Consider the following 18047-nt stretch of genomic DNA (forward strand, 5'->3'; position numbering starts at 1 on the left):
TAGGGAATTGTCTTTGGCTACTCGAGCTAGAGTTTCTCTGGCTTGATAACAGCTGGAATTGCAGTACCGTTGTTGATATCAGTCCATTATTTAGGCTTCAGCCCAGAGAGGAGGTCTGACAGAAGGAGCCAGGAGGGATGAGAAGTATGAAAGTGTTTAATTAGGAGCATACCATTGAAGGAGACATTCCTTCCCACACTTTTCCTTTCCTTGTCTCCACTGATTCGTGATTCTCAGAAGCTGCTCATCCCTCCTCAGCTCTCTATTGACTATCTCTGTGCATTTTAGCTTTTTATCAACCCCCGCCTGGCCATTTTCCACTTTGTTAGATTGATTACTCCTCATCAATAATGTTTTGGAAAGACGATCACACAGCTTTCATCCTGCAGAGCTTTTAAGACATCAGAATGTTCTCACTGTTTGGTCCAAGTACAGGGTCTTTGTTGTCTACTGTATCTTATTTTTAGATAGACAAACTGGAAGCATTAATGTTGCCATTCCTTCTTGTTCTTGGGAAATCAGTTGCATTGGCAACTGTTGTGTTTTGCCTCCCTTCAGAAATGAAGGGCATGGTAGTGTTTATGAGTGAGTCATTATAAACCCATAGGAAAGAAAAAAAAATTCTAATGGGATCTCTTTAAAATCTCATTTGTTTCTCCTTGACCGACATTTTATTAAATGGAGTTCAGACAGTGACTTTTGCTTAAGTCTCCTACTTAGAAACAGACCCCTTAAACTAATGTGGAACACATGGATCTGTTGTCCACAGGTTGATCAAACAAATGATTAAAAATGTAATGTAATTTAATTTATTTATAAAACGTAAATTGTATGATTATAACATTTATTCATTTATTATTACCTGCTTTAACATATAAATTAAATGTATTTTTTGTTTACATAATTTAAACATTTTGAAATGAGATCTTTTTAAAGTTGTTTTTCTCAATGGTTTATTAGCAATGAGATTAAAAGAATTTTGCTTAAATCTACTTAAATCTACTGAGAAAATGACCCTAGTAATTAAAATATGCTCATATTTGCCAAGATGCCGAAGTCTGCAATTAAAAGTTAGTTTATTTTTTTTCATTAACATTTTAAAAGATCACATTATCAGAGTTGTAATAATTAATTTTATTACTCTGTACTCTTACTGTATGCAAAATGTCTGCCTTTTTTATTTAAATGAACCTGAGAAAAAGACGATGCTTCAAAGACGTATAATTGAGACCTCTACTTAGGCTCCTGAGCTATGAAAGAGCAACATGTGAGCATTTTTTTTTTCTCTGAGAAATGAGTGTTTGTTTAGCCATTTATGGTAATCTTCAGCATACATGCTGTGATTGGCTAACTCTTTCTCCTACAGCAGAATATGTGTGTGTGTGTGTGTGTGTGTGTGTGTGTGTGTGTGTGTGTGTGTGTGTGTGTGTGTGTGTGTGTGTGTGTGTGTGTGTGTGTGGGTGTGTGTGTGGGTGTGTGTGTGGGTGTGTGGGTGTGTGAGAGAGAGAGAGAGCTGGTGACAGGTGTGGATACTCTGACAGGTGCACATATCTGGAATGAGTGGCATAGCGGCAGATCTTTAGGGGGTTCACAGCGGCTGCATGCTGGGTCTTAAACTGCGTATCCCTGCTTGAGCGCTCACTCAGCCAGCATGCCCTCCCATCAGCACTCTATAGTCTACTCTGCTTCTTTCCACTCCACTGCCTCAGATTGACATCAGCCGCTCTACACCCTAAATATTCCCCCCATCCCATTGCCGAGGCAGTACCTGAGATCTGTTGTTAGGGGGCAATCTATTATTTGAAGCAAAAAATAAAGTAACCAGTTTTATTGAAATTTATTAGTACATTTCACAAACAATTACAAAGAAACGGTAAAGAAACAAATGTAATGTGAAGTAAAGAAGGTTGATCCAGTGGAGCGTCTCACTTTGATGAGACGTCAGACTCCTCAAGAAACTTGTGCAGATAATTACACGAGACAGTTGAAGACTTTTTGTGGAAGTGTGCCTCAAGTTTTTATTTCTTCTTTAACTACATTGAGTGAACACAATGGTGTGTAGTAAATGAATAGTAATTGCAGATGTGGCAGGGTTTTTTTATGTTAAGTGTTAATACTAAAGTAACATTTCCCAGTTGGCAGACACTCTCTCATAGGACGACGCTACTGTGAGAGGAAGAACTCATTCCTACTGGAAGGTGGCCATCAGGTGGCTGAGAGAGAAACTGCTGCTTTAAAACATCACCAGAGCCCAAAATTCTTTCTTTTACTGTTACACTAGCTTGTTTGCTTCAGCTTAGCACAACTTTTCAGCTTCATCCCACATTTTTGGTTCATGTTCTTAATAGTTATATCAAAAGAATCCTTGTTTCATTCTAAGTTCACTGGGTGACTCTGTTAATCTATTTGCCACAGCTGTACTGAGGCCTGTTCCACTCTGCTGAAATCACAATTAGAAATGTTTCTCTTTGGTACCCAGACCTGTTTAAATATTAACGTTTGCATTTTAGGTTAGGTGTGTATCCTGTTGTCTCGACAGCTTCTCTTAAACCAGCTTGCAAGGAATATTTATGATAATTTTATATTACATCAATATAAATAACATGACCTTAAGCAAATAATCTAAAAGCAAACAAGACTTAAAAGACTTTTAGAAAATAAACGTCAGCTTGAATTTCTTCATTAACAGCCCTTTTAAAGTTTCTGCAGCAGTTGTTCTCAAACTGTGATCTACAAGTTGATTTACTTGCTAATAAATTGACCTTAGTTAGTATAAAATTAAATTATTATTCTATTAAATGCATACTTTACCATTTCGAAAGTTTGAGGTTGGTGAGAGTTAAAATATTTTTGTAAAATATTGTTGGAATAAGGTTTTTTTTTTTTTTTTTTGAATGCTCACCAGGCTGCATTTATTTGATAGAATATAAACAGTAATATTGTGAGATATTGATGCACTTTAAAATAATTGTGTTCTTTTTAAATATTTTTTAAAATGGGATGGCAAAGCTGAATTTTCAGTCTTCGGTCTTTAGTGTCACTTCACTTCACTTTTATTTATTTACATTTTTTTGTGTGGAAACAAAATTTTTTTGTCTGGAGATCTTTTTTTTTACGATATGTATTCATTTCTTTAAATATATAAATCTTGCTGACCTCAAACTTTTCAGTGATACTGTATATAACTATACATAACTGTTTTGAGGAAATTTCCCCACAAATGTGGACTCTACGTGAATGGTTTTCAAACTTTAGAAAAGTATTCCGTTTAATCCTGTCTTGTATGAAACCCATCTCAGGGTCTTTGTGATGGTTGGTATTTGAACTGTGTGCAAACTTGTATTTACAGACCCTGAGAAAGAAGGGTCTAAATGGCTGCGACAGCCCAGACCCCGACGCAGATGACTCGGTGGGCCACAGCCCAGAGTCAGAAGACAAATACCGTAAAATCAACGACGACATTGATCTGCACATGATCAGCAGACAGAGGATATGTGTAAGTACCTGCATCTCAGACAAGCACTCTCACACTTCTCTCTCTTTCTCTCTTTCTCTCTTTTTCTGTCTCTCCGTGTGCTCTGTCCCGTGCGGAGAACAAAGGAGAACAAAGGCGATGAGAGCGTGGAGCTCGATTCTGCTCTCGCTCTCACTCTCACTCCACGCACAGAGGAGAAATACAAACAGATTAATGAAGAGTTTGATCTAATGATCAAGACTCAGAAGATTCCTGTAAGTACAGTGAAGAGAGAAGAGGCGAAAAACTAACACAGCTCTGTGAAAAAACTAACAAACATATTTGAAGAAACAAAGCAATTCATTTTAATCTTGATCAAACATTATGTACCATATATAGAACTCATTCAAAGTATATACATATATATATATATATATATATATATATATATATATATATATATATATATATCATGCAGATATGTATTTGGCATTTATAATGATGCTGGAACTGCCTTTGGATGCATGGATAGGAGATAATTGCACTTCTGAGATATGACTAAAACAAGAAGAAGCACAAAGACAATTATTGTAAGAAATACAGTCATATTAACCTCGAGTATATTTTGTGTGTTGGAAGGCCTTTCACTGATTGGTGTTCAGAAATAGATTCTCTTCATTACATGTCTGAATCTACAGCCTGATTGAAACAAACTGCTTAATTTGCAGACCTAAGGTGCATGTGCTTTCCTAACTATATACGTCACAGAATTAGGAGAAATGCAATGTGCTTCACTAATGACAATTTACTGCCTGCCTGTCTGTCTATTTGTTGGTCTGTCTGTCTGTCTGTCCATCTATCAATCAGTACAGTGCAGTAGCACAAAGAGGAAGAGTGTCATGATGCAGAAGATGCATAGGCTCGTACACAAAAATATTAAAAAAATCAAACAATTATCAGATTAGAAATTGGTTTAGAATCAGTTCTTATAAGATTAGAGAAAGTCATGAAGCATCAAACAAATGTTTTCAAGCTATTAAAAGGGCCAAAGAGAACATGAGGGTAAAGACGGAAGGATGAACACCTAACGAAAGTGAAGCTGTGCCCACCAAGACCTTTAATTATTTGGCTGCCTCAAGCCATGATTGCTGTGGCCTTGTGAGTTAATGAAGAATGAAAGAGTGAGAAAGACCAAGAGGCTCCTCTTCAGTTCCTGTCAGTTGATGCTTTCCCAGATGAGCACTTACAGACCCTCAGGACACGGGGCTATTTTGTCCTTAAAAAAAACATAATATGAAGGAGTCTCTTCAAGGTTAAGCCTGTGTCTTTTGGAGTGATTTGAACAAGAGGATTTACAGAGATTAAGAGAGTTTAGAGTCATCTCGGCTTGTTCATTTATGGTAGATAACAGAGAAAATGGACAGAAATACCTCTCAGGAGTTCTGAGGATTGATGTCATTGCATCCAACATATTAGTCTAAATTTCCCCACTTCTCCTTTGTATTCAGTGTGTTTAACTCTTAGTCATCCCCATTATTATTGTAGTTTCATTACTAATTATTATCTATATATATATATATATATATATATATATTGCTTCTGTCTCCAACCAGGCTGTGCCCTCCTCCACCTACGAGATGCCCATCCCCGTGAATAACCAGATATACCCAGGCAGTCATAACCTGCTTCCGCTGGCCCACCACAGCCTGCAGAGAAACAGCATGTCACCCGGGGTCACACACAGACCACCTAGTGCAGGTAAAAACACAATTTTTTTTGAAAAAAAAAAATGTTTCATTAAAATATAATAACTTTCATTGCTTCTAGAACAACTTTTCTATTCTGCTGATGCAGCCAACACTGAAAATAAAAAGTGAAGTACAAAACGTTGCACACCTTTTTTTTTTCAGTGAAAGCCACAGAGGCAAGAAAACAATATATACTATTTTAAAATAATAATAAAAAATACTATTAAAATTACAAATGATATTTTATGTTGGCTTCATATTTTAAATATGTACATGAATAGTGAACTATTACTTATATTTAATTTAATCATCAGCATTCCTCTATATTTCTATCCATTCATCCTTTCATCTGTAGCTCCCCGTGACTGTTGTTCGTTTGTTGTCATTGTGTTGTCTTGCTTCATTAGACAGAGTCTCTCACCCACAGCTCTGTCATTAAAACTGCTTTCTCCTGATGCAATCCGCTCTGTATTCCAGCAGCGCTTGGCTAAATATGAGTTTTGGCCCAGACTGCACGCCTCTGACCACACTTGCTCCCCTGCATGCTTAAAAATAAAAATGTGTCATTTTTCTTGGACACCATGACCGAGCCCATCCAGGCCACATCGCTTCCCCCTCAGAAAAGTGTGCTGAGGTGGAAAAGAACAGTGTTTTGTTCTTCTTAGACAAACACACACAGAGACACGCACACACACACACGCACGTCTCTGTCACCTTTTATTTGTCTTTTGGTCTCCATCGCTATTAAACGTGCTGGGAGGGAGGAAGATCTCTGTGGCCTGAAGGTGTTGAATAAATGACCCGACAGCTTTAAGAAGGAAGATTTTGTTGTTGGATGTGGATGTCAGTTGTAATGTAGTGACTGAAATCTCTCTCTTTCTGTCTTTCTCTTCACATGCTAGGTGGTCTGATGGGCACCGATCTCTCCACTGGCGTGGGCATCAGTGCTGGTAAGGATGGCATCCCCACATACTACAGTATGTTCCCTCTCCATCACAACTTTTACTCCGCCAATAACAGCACAAATTCTCTTCCAGCTCTGAACTGCCTCACATATTTTCAGCTGAATATTCTGTTTGTAAAAGCTGGGCTTGTATTCACAGTCATTGCTTTGCAAACTGTAGTCATTAAGTGAATTAGACTGAACTGGATTGGTTCAAACCCAACAGCCACAGTTTTTCTTTTTACTCCCATTCTTGCAAAATAATTTCTTAACAACTTTGTTTTTGTTCAAACATGTGTATCAGTCAACATATATACTACATTCAAAAGCTTGGTAAAGAACGTTTAATGTTTTTGAAAGTCAGTTAGTATATACAATAGTATTACAATTAAAAAATAAATTGTATACTTATATAAAATAACTGTTTTCTAATTTGATATATTTTAAAATGTATACATTTTTACATTTTTTCAAAATATTACTTTCCTATGATAGCAAAGCTGAATTTCCAGTAGCCATTATTCCAGTCTTAAGTGTCACATGATCCTTCAGAAATCAAGATGCTTTTTTCTTATCATTATCAATGATTTAAACAGTTGTTCTGATGAATTTTTTTTTTTTTTTGAAAACTGTAATACTTCAGAAAAAGTAAAAAAAAGTTCAGAAGAACAGCATTTATCTGAAATAGAACTGTTTTGTAAGAATAAAAATGTCTTCACCGTCATTTTTATCAATTAAATGCATCCTCGCTGAATTAGCATTAATTTAATTTTTTTTTTTTTTTTTGAATTTGTGAGGTTTGGTGAAATCACATGCTCACACTCTTCTTGTGTGCTCTTTAATATAGTTCATCCCTATAAGCTTTGTAAATATCAGGGTTTTTATTAGTAAAGAGGTAAACAAGCATATTGGCATTAGCCAGATGCTGCACTGTTTGACCCATGTCCTCTGTTTGTTTGCTTCAACTCGTCTGATCATGATGACACACAACTCTCTTCTCACCCTTTACTTCCACTTTATGTCTTTTGTAGGATAACAACTAAAACGTACTTGGACTATTTTACCATCTAGTAGCCCAATTCTTTTGAGAAGTTTGTGTGAGAGTTTCTGTATACAAGAACAATCCACTTGATATACAGTCACAGTGGTGCTTTGACTTGTGGTTGCCTCAGAGTCTCTGGGTGTGTGTGGACGTCTGTGTATGCATGTCTGCGCATCTGTTTGCATCTGCGAGTGTATGAAAGTCTGCCGGTCTTAACCACTAACCAGTAAATGGCTTGGATATTTAAAGTGGGACAGTAGATGTTTTGAACTTGGCTTTTGGGTTGCTGGGACACAGCTGGGTAACCTTGTCTGGCCTGGGGTCTATTGTATGAGGGTGAGGGTGAGGCCTGTCAACTGACCTCCTCTCCACACTGTCTGGAATGCACAAAAGTACCACTTGTTAGTGTGGCCCTGCTGTCCACGTTCAGGGTCTACCGCCATCAAATATAGCCATTGTGCCGACTACAGGCTAACACAGGGCGCAGTGTGGAGTTGATGTAGGCCACAACTCTGGAAACAATCGTTGAAGAGAGTCAAACGACACAAACAGCCACAGTTTTAATGGTCTAATAGAGAAAATGACAGGAATATTCATGAGTCTTTTTTCCTCTCTCTCTTTTTAGCCTTCGTAAAAGCTTGATTTCATTTAGTATTTTTCTTGTTTAAAAATGACAGATTTGTTTTTTTATAGTATGTATATATGCATATAGATAGATAGATAGATAGATAGATAGATAGATAGATAGATAGATAGATAGATAGACAGACAGACAGACAGACAGATATATATTCACAAAAATATTTAAAAAAATATATATACATTTATTTAGCAAGAATGCATTACATTATTCAAAGGTGAGAGTAAAGTTAAAACTTTGTCTTAAATAAATGTTATCTTTATTATTATTATTTTTTAAGTGGTTTAAGTGGTGTTTTGCCAGCATGTTCCAGCAAAGGTCGGTTATGGTATGATGTTTGTCGCAGACAGTTATTTGTTCTGTTGGCACCCTGGCATTCTCAGACAACCGCAAATCCTCTGCTACATGTATTTCTGTATCTGTGACACATAGGGTTGTGCTTTGAGATATGGAGGGGTCAGCCAACGCAACTGAGAAAGTGTAGCAGCCGATCTTTTTTTACCTCCTCGGTGGTGTCTCATAGCAGGTCCGTTGAATTTTTCTTTCTGTGTCGTTTTTTTAATTGTTAATTTGCTGTTTCTGGGCATCTGCTCCTACCACACCTCTGCAGTTTACGGGTCACTGAAGTAGCAGTACATGTGGAATTCTTTCAGTTGCTAGAACCAGGGCTTGCCTAAAACCTCAACACCGAGTCAACAAACACGGACAATAGGATTAAATGAGGCCGTTACACCACAACAAGAAATCAGAGATGTTCCAACTCACAGGGAAAGCGAGCGTGTACTTAACCACACTAGCCGGTCAGCTTGCTTTGACTCTGGGTGGAAACTTAGGCCAAGCCCATTTACAGTTAAGCCTCCTCTGCAGAGCCCCAGAAATAGAATCGGCTCCTTTATCATGTGTACACATCAGGCGATTTGTGTGTGAGGAGGGGACCACTTGTTTCTGGGCAGCTGTAATTTTAGTACTTCCCCATTGTGTGGGTGATAGCTGGGCCACAAGCGCACAGGGAAGAGACTTGTGTGGCTTTTAAAAGAGAAACAGCATGAGTAAGAAAGATGGACACTGTTGTGGCCTAGCGCACTGGTTTTGACTCTGAGATGCTGTTTTCAATGACTTCTAGAACAAACAACTGTAAAAGTCAGTGAATAGCATGAGAGTAATGAGTTTTGTGCTACTTACTGGCCACCTGAATCCCAGCTGTGCTGCTTCTGATCCATAAATCAAGCCGCTGTGACTCATTCATCAGCAGTGTCTAGCACACGTCCTTAGATGAACTTGTCGCCTCCGTCTGTCTGCTCTCGACGGGTCACTTTAACTCTTGCATGGTGTTGATGATCACTAACGCCAGCAGCCTGGTTGTTAAATACACCTTGGCCTGTGAGATCTGAGCGTGCTGTACTGTACAAGCCTCTTTAATGTATCTGCACACATCATGAAATCAGAGAGTTTCTATGGTTACCAGAGAAAAACTAAGGCCAGTCTGTATGAATGGTTTTATTGCTCAGTCCCTTTGTGCTGTGATAATTATGGGAGTTTCTCATTGTGATTGTGCATTTGTCAAACTGCGTGAACCTAAAAAGTTTAAATGCACAAATATACACTGAATCTTATACAAAGTTTATTTGTAAAAGACTTTAAATGAGTATTTTGACTCAATACAATATTTCAATACAAGAAATGAGTACACATATCTAAAATCAAGGTTAGAAACATAGTGGAAGTTAATGGGAATGATTTTTGAGGATTTAAAAGCAGAAACGTGATGCACAGAAAATTATATTTATTGTTTTAGAGAGAGAAAAGCAGGGAGGGGTGGATTTTTTTAATCAACATTATGCCACAAGTGCTGAGAATTAATCTTGTACTGAACCCGTAATATTCCTTTAAGTGTGGAGATGTATTTTTATCAAATGCATGGGATCAAATGCAGTCTTATTTCCTCATCTCTGCTGTGAACAATGGAGTGTGGCTGTTTAAGTGTCTAGAGAAGGGCTCAAACCAGCTGTTTTTCGAGCCTCGTACTTCACTATGTATGAGGAGACAGGAAATGCATCAGTGCACATGGCACATAGCATCCATCCGCTCACACTTGTACAAACACAATCTCTCACAATCACAGTTACTCTTCCTGGTTCCCGACTCATGTCCTCCTTTTTTTCCTTGAATCGTGCAAATTGCGCTTTCAAGACTTCCCAGTTGAAAACAACAAAAACCATCGCCTTTAAATTAAAGAAAACTTACCACGGCGAAATTGCTGAGGACGACATCTGCATCTAGTTTTCCTCTCGAGTGTATGATTGGGAAATTCATTTATGTCTACCATATAATTCCTTACCCTCTTTTAAGTGGCAAAAGCCATGCAGCAATCCACAATTTTCCCCTTGAAAAAAAAAAGGGATTTGGATTGAAACAAAGACTGTACTTCTTTCCTCCAATCCTTCTCATTTTATTTTTTTTCCAGTATAATGTACCCCACTGGTTCTTTGGAGATGATGAAGTTGGGTTAGCAATTGTGGATGAAGAATAAATATTGTTTGTATGATCCACTTCTTGTAGTCAGACAGAGCCATATGTGCACACATGTGCCAAATGATGGCCTTCAGTGTCGATAGTTAAGAGCCATTAATTTTATGTAATTTATAGAGTCTGCTGCCCTGGGAAATGAGATGTGATAGTGGAAACCTTCCCATTGTGCTCCAGATGGGACTTGGAGTTATCCTTTACAGTTGAAATAAAGGGTCCTGAAATGACTGGAATGCAATTTCAAATATAACTTGTACATTAAATATAATGGATTTTTGTTTGAACAAAAACATCAGTGTTCTGGTGAAAAGGTATATATATATATATATACAGTACAGATAAAAAGTTTGGAAACATTACTATTTTTAATGTTTTTGAAAGAAGTTTCTTCTGCTCATCAAGCCTGCATTTATTTGATCAAAAATACAGAAAAAACAGTAATATTGTGAAATATTATTACAACTTAAAATAATAGTTTTCTATTTGAATATGCTTTAAAAAAAATGAATTTTCAGCATCATTACTCCAGCCTTCAGTGTCACATGTAACATCCAGTCTATCACATGATCCTTTAGAAATCATTCTAATATTCTGATTTATTATGAGTGTTGGAAACAGTTCTGCTGTCTAATATATTTGATGAATAAAAGGTTAAAAAGAACTGCATTTATTCAAAATAAATAAAAAATTATAATAATATATATTCTAATAATATATTTTCTTTACTATCACTTTTTATCAATTTAACTCATCCTTGCTGAATAATTACTAATAATTACACATCCTTGCCCAAATTACTGACCAGTAGTGTATATTGTTATTACAAAATATTTATATTTAAAAACATAGCTTCTTTTTTTTTTTTTTTTTTTTTTTACTTTTTATTCATCAGAGTATCCTAAAAAAGTATCACATGTTCTGAAAAAATATTAAGCAGCAGAACTGTTTCCAACTTTGATGATGAATCATCATATTAGAATGATTTCTAAAGGATCATGTGATAATGATCCTAAAATTTCAGCTTTGCATCACAGAAATAAATGATAATTTAAAGTATAATAAATTTAAAAACAATTATTTTAAATTGTAATAATTTATCACAATATTACATTTTTTTCTGTATTTTTGATAAAATAAATGCAGGCTTGATGAGCAGAAGAAACTTCTTTCAAAAACATTAAAAATAGTAATGTTTCCAAACTTTTGGTCTGTACTGTATATATACATACATATATATATATATATATATATGTATATATATATGAGCTTTCTAATTAAGTTTTTACTGTTTTCACTCTCATTTGACATTAGCTCTTAAGCACTAAGATTTACCAATGCCACCTGTCTCTATTCATCATGCCTCCTTACCGCAAAACCACTAGAGGAACAAATGAGCCTCATCTCTCTCCTCTCTTTTTCTCTTCATTTACCAACATTTTCACCTCTCAGCTTCTTTAAAGACATTTGCTCAGAAACAGAAACATTGTCAAGCAATCTGTCATGAATTCAGCTTAGATTAAGACCAAACACCTGACCTTCTTTCTGTTTAGCTGCACATACAGTATGACCTTTGCACTCTTGAAAGAGACTGGACTTCATATAATTCACCAAGTTATATTTTTCACCATTATATTTTTCACCAAATTTATTTTTTTAATAAATTGTATAGAAAATATTACCAAAATTAATTGCAATTAATTAAACCATTAACCTTACCGGTGTTTTTATATATATATATATATATCAGCTGTTGACAAATATATAGGTGACACAACTGTAAACCCTTATGAACTATTTTCATTTTATCACAATAAACCATATCCCTCTCACAGACCACAGCAGTGTTAATTATTTTATTTTCTTTAGTTTAGTTTATATATTTATATATATATATATATATATATATATATATATATATATATATATATATATTATTGTTTTGTCCTACATCTCAAGAATCAGTTGAAAAATGATGTAGCTTATCCTTAAAAATCAGTTGAATGGGTAACTTGGATCTTGCACTACTACGAGGCGGACAATAAAAAAATCATATTTTGAATCATAATGACATATAATGATTCATGAGTGAAAATCATCTGAGCGTGATGGGGTGATTTGGGGTAGCTGAGTCTGGTTTGGTTTAATGGAGGGTGAATGAGAGGGTGTGTTTACCAAGGGCTTGGTACAAATGAATGAGTGGTGGTGGAGGTGAAAGTTGTGTGAAATGGTGCGGAAACATCAAATTGAAAGAGCACATTCTTGGTGAAAGATGATAGCAATACTCCAGAACGGATAAAACGGTGTTTAATGGCTGTATGTGGTGAAGGCTCACTGGAACCGTGTGGAGAGCCGCAGACAGGGTTGAATGGAGGCTTTACAGTAGATGACTGTGTTAATGGTGAATTCTGGTGCAGACGAGAGAGTCAAATGTGTGACATGGTGAAAGTTTGATGTACTTAATTTGGCTCTGTTGTGTCTAACACCTTTTCCCCTCCCTTTCTGTCCCGCTTTAGGAAATGGCTATGGAAACCACCGTAACTCTCCAGGACTTCTGGTGTCCTCCGGAGGCATGAACAAGAGCATGCAGGCCAAGTCCCCTCCACCGGTGAATCTGGGGATGAACAGCCGTAAACCTGACCTACGGGTGCTCATCCCACCTGGGGCCAAGAACAACATGCCCTCTATTGTAAGTTCATCAATGTGTGTTGCGTTTAATTTTACCAAGAGCCCTGATGGTACCACATCCATAAACCCATGCACCTCAGTTCCTTCATAATCCTCTGTGGTTCTCCTCTCCTTTCTTCTCATTTCCTCTCCAGTAGTTTCATAAGCTGAAAAGCACAGGTTAGAATCCATCATAATTAGTCTTCTCAGCTTTGATCTAGTTTAGTGAAGTGCTTACCTGTAGGTTCACGTAGTGTCAAAGCTCCATTTACAGCCAATGACACTAATTCTGGATTCATCACCCTCCCTTTACTGCCATCAGTCTGAGGATGTTGACCTTATATTGGTAAGTGACACTGTCACTCAAACCTGTTACACAAGCTAATAGACCCCAAGGCCATTTTGTCATCCTCATATGCATAAAAATACTAGCCTTTTGTTCTTATGCCAGTAGTAAACATGCTTAAAGGCCATTTCCTCAGTTGTATTAGTGAATAAGGAACATCTACACAATCAAGCTCCAGAGTGACATCTAGTGGCAACATGAGTCTCGTTTTCAGGTCTTACTGACCTCTCCATCTCCACCTCTGCTTTTCACTGCTTTTCTTAATCTCTTTCACATCATTCAGTCATCATGCCAGCACGAAAAAAATAATAATAATAGGAAAAAAACACCTCCAAGCCCTCTGTCGCTGGTTCTGTTTCCTTGGAGACCTTGAGTTTCTATAGTGACCAAGTGCCTTGTGAGGGACTGTAAATCATAGGTTGAGAGAGTTCAGTGGTGCTTTATGTCAAGTGATTCATTTTCCTCATTATTTTTCTTTTATTTTTTGGTGCACACTCCAAACACACACACACTTGGTGCACGGTTGTTTGATGAAGATCCAGGTATGTTGACGTGACAAGTCATCTATACGTGTTCCTCTTCTTATAGAATCAGAGAATAAACAACTCTCAGTCTGCGCAGTCACTGGCTACCCCTGTGGTTTCGGTAGCGACGCCCACTCTACCAGGGCAGGGAATGGGCGGCTACCCATCAGCCATTTCCACCTCATATGGTACTGGTACGTAGAGCTTGACCTCTCAAAAAAACTATATTGACAGACACTGAAAACGAATATACTTTGTACTATATTCACATTTAACATCTATAATGCTTTCCTATAGAGGAATACCTTTTATTTTTATAATTAGCTTTAGTCACTTTCATGTTTATTAATAAGTAAAAAAAAAAGTATTATACAAACAATACATCAATATTATTATTTTTTAATATTTTAAATTAACATGATTGTGTATAGTTTATTAGAATTAGAATTAATAAAATGCTATTTATTTATTTATTTATTTATTATATATTAGCCTACTTCATTAAACCCAGATTAAATGGATGCAGAATCTCTCTGATTTGTCTATTCTGCATGTAATGACTCTGTCTGTCCAGAGGGCGGAGACATTGTTATCTAAATAAGCATCACCATAGTTGAGGACGCAAAGATAACCCCAGTTATGTGTTTTCTTTTAGAGTATTCTCTGAGCAGTGCGGATCTGTCCTCTATATCTGGCTTTAACAGTGCCAACAGTCTGCATCTGGGCTCAATGAGTGGATGGCAGCAACATCAGATCCAGAACATGCAGCACTCTGCTCTCAGTCAGCTGGGGTGAGTCCAAACCCACACACACTTAATACACAAGTCAAACACCCAACACATATTACCTATACACACTTCAAATAGCTTCTGAATCGGAATACTTATGCTCTTAATATGTGTGTCTTTCTCTCACCCTTACTGTTCTATGTCACTGTATAGAAAACTTTGAATTCATTATAAACTTTCACAATCCTGCAGTAACCACATTTTAGTGTTGTTAAACAAATGTAACTGATATGATTGTATCTTTGGCACCTGTGTACAGGAGTGCACCAGCACTCGCTCCGATCCGTAACCGCCTTCATTTCCTTTCCTTCCTACAGAAATTGCTCTAGCACTCACTTATGTCAGGGTTCAAATCTCTCCCTGCCCTCTACTCAAAGCCTGCACATCAAGTCCGAACCTGTTTCTCCTCCTAGAGATCGATCCAGCAGCACCACGCCTGCCGGTTATGGCCCGCTACCGTCCCACCAGCAGCACCAGGGCTTGCCCCCACAGGGGCGACAGGACTCGGGCCGCTCCCCAGCTGACAGCCTCAGCAGCTGCGGCAGCTCGCATGAAGGCAGCGATCGCGACGACCATCGCCCCGACTTCCATTCGCCATTAGGATTGGGCCGGCCCGGCCTGGATGAGCAAGACAGTCCATCCATCAAGCGTGTCCGTCTCTCGGAGGGGTGGGCCACATGATAAGCCCCGCCTTGGACAGCCCCATCCTCGATATTGACCTCCCCATGCGAAGCGGTTCATGCGCTTTCTGCCGTTTATGACTAATCACAATCATTGCTCTCCCTTATTCTCTGATTTGCTGTAGAGAGGGGAGGAAGTGCTCTCAAAATCATCTGTAATTTTTATATTATTATAATTATTTTATCAGAGTGTGTCTGATATACATATTGTTGTGATTGACGGGTTTTCCGGGAGGGAAAAGGGAAGGAGGACTGATACAACAGGGTTGGGGAGGGTTAAGTGGGCGGGGTTACTATGCATAACTTGTGCAGTGTCTGGAATACAATGTAAAGAAATACCATATATGCATATATATTTACACATTGTGTAGGTGTATATGTATGCAGAGTAACAAACCAACAAAAAGTGTCAGGTACTCTTGGATCTTCTTTTTTTTTTAAGTACATGCCTCAGTCACAAGAGGAGCACAGATACAGTGTATCGCAGAGGTTACAGCTTAACACTTGAGTTGTTGTATCAGTACAATATGTACAGATTCCTTTTTTTAGTGCCACTCTCTTCAGACGGCCCCTTCGCTAAATGTATGTTATGGTTGACAATGTCATGTTGCAGGTTCAACGTACTGTACATAAAGGAAAGGCTGGGACACGGGGGAATGGTCAAGGTTGCTGATTTAACACAAACATAACTGTTATGCAAGAATTTCAAAGGATTGCACAGATATATGTGCAGGTTCCTTGGTTAAGTTATGGGGAATGGGTATTTCAGGAAAAAAAAGAACTCTCCTGTTGAAGGAAAGAAAATAGCAGGATGGAGTGGCAACGCAGAGATGAAGGACTTTAAATTAAGAGCCATGTTACTTCAGTCTGATGACATTTTAATCTAGGACTTGCAGTTGTTGTTCAGTATTAAAAAACGAAAAAGAGAAAAAAAATTGTATGATACTCTTGCTTATATTTTCATATCAAAAAGGAATACAATGCAAAGCATTTTTTGTGGCTTTTTGTAGTTTATAAGAGCCAGAATGTGTTTTGATAGCTTTGCTTATATGAGAAATTATAGTAAAAGGATGAGAAACCTTGGGCTTTTCAACTGTAAGCCATGAAATCTGAGACAGTGAACCCTTGCTTTGCTCAATGTTTTTTTCTTTCTCTCTCTTACTATCTCTTTGTAGAAGTTTTGTTTTTAAATGTGTATTTCTAAGTATATTGAATAATAATATTAAGAATCTTTTTTTTTTTAAATCTGTGAAATTAACATGCTTGTGTATAGCTTTCTAATATATGAATATATATGATAAACAATTATGTTCATAACTTTTTCCCCATTGCAGGGAATTCTTTTTATTCCCCCCTTCTTTTTTCCTCCACCGGACTGAGTCTTTCAGGGGCAAATACATTCAGATTGATGTTTTCAAATTTAAGTTGCACTCATAAATATGCTCCTTTTTTAATAAATGCAAGATATCCACTCTGGTCTGGAATATTCACAACCTTTTAAAGTTCCAAGTGTAACATGAATCAACATTGCACTGAAGATTTTATAATATAAGACAGCACAGTCATAGATACCTCATGACTGCTCCTGTAAGTGTGTGTCATCATTTAGTGGATTGTGACTAGTTTTGTTCAATTGATATACCTATCTATAATTGTGCATTCTGTGATTTTTTTTTTTTTTTTTTACCAAAGACAAAAAAGTGGTGTTATGTTTGCCGATCCATTATCCTTTCTGGGTTTGAGACCATTGTGTTTCTTCCCAATTGTCCATGCTAGTGGCTGGTACCTCTGACTCACCTTCCCAGTGCCTCAGATTACCTTTCAATGAGTTGGTCTTGTTGAGAATTGGGAACATTCTCCTCTAACTAACAAGTGTAGAGTATTATGAAAGATGCCATTGTTTGTTATATAGTTTACAACTGTCCATGTATGACTCTCCGGTTATTTTTTATTTTTCCAGTTTGACCTTTTTTTTCTTTTTTTTACCTTTTCTTTCCTCTCTCGAGTGTTGTTTCCATTAAGTATATAAATGACAAAATAAAAATGAAAAAAATTAAATAAAATAAAAATGCTGAAAAATTCTGTAGTAACAAATGTAGCTTGTATAAACCTATTGGTAAGGTTGAGAGAAAGTTTCTTTTTTTTCTCTAACCAGGAGAAAGAGGCTTTCAGCGGCACAAGCTGGACTTTGTCGCCACTTGAAGACAAGATGTAATTAAATTAAACCACATCTCTGTATCTCAAGGGACTTGATTCAGTATGAAGTAAAAATTAATGTATTGAATACAAATTGTTTCGCCTGCTGGGACTAAAAAAGGTATTTGTATTTTGCAGAGAATTCAGTAAAGTTACTGGCTTTCTTGGTTACACAGATGTCCTGGTGTGATTTTTATTGTGTTTTGTCCCTCAACTTGACTGCAACATATCTGTGTGTTCGTGTTATTTATTCAGTATCTCTAAACCAAACATTTTCCTGCTCAAAATGTTTAATTGCAGAAGCATAAGTACAGAATTGTTGTTGTTGTCATTATTATTATTATTATTATTATTAATATACAGATTTCAGGCTGTGGTCATTACATGTCTTAAAATTCAGGTATACACACAAGACTTTATCACTCTGTGTAGAGGCTTTACCATGCTGTGTAGCGACGCACCACAGAACCTGTGGTAGTCAACAAACATATTTGAC

General features: G+C 37.1%; 1 protein-coding gene across 4 annotated transcripts in view; it reads left to right on the forward strand.

Annotated features, from left to right (window-relative positions):
• The window catches only part of LOC132138945 (myocyte-specific enhancer factor 2C-like), a 67022-nt gene extending 49300 nt beyond the window's left edge, over positions 1 to 17722 (forward strand). For 2 of the 4 annotated variants that reach the window (XM_059547717.1, XM_059547716.1), the window contains 7 exons: positions 3350 to 3496; positions 5068 to 5212; positions 6105 to 6179; positions 12867 to 13039; positions 13952 to 14081; positions 14543 to 14678; positions 14993 to 17722. In XM_059547717.1, coding sequence (XP_059403700.1) covers positions 3350 to 3496; positions 5068 to 5212; positions 6105 to 6179; positions 12867 to 13039; positions 13952 to 14081; positions 14543 to 14678; positions 14993 to 15356 — 1170 coding nt within the window. In that variant the 3' untranslated portion in view covers positions 15357 to 17722. Of the gene's footprint in view, positions 1 to 3349; positions 3507 to 3595; positions 3730 to 5067; positions 5213 to 6104; positions 6180 to 12866; positions 13040 to 13951; positions 14082 to 14542; positions 14679 to 14992 lie in introns of all 4 variants that reach the window. The other 2 variants (XM_059547719.1, XM_059547718.1) reach the window with 2 other exon arrangements.
• The last annotated feature ends 325 nt before the right edge of the window (positions 17723 to 18047 follow it).

Source organism: Carassius carassius, chromosome 4 (assembly GCF_963082965.1).
Source record: "Carassius carassius chromosome 4, fCarCar2.1, whole genome shotgun sequence".
Lineage (NCBI taxonomy): Eukaryota > Metazoa > Chordata > Actinopteri > Cypriniformes > Cyprinidae > Carassius > Carassius carassius.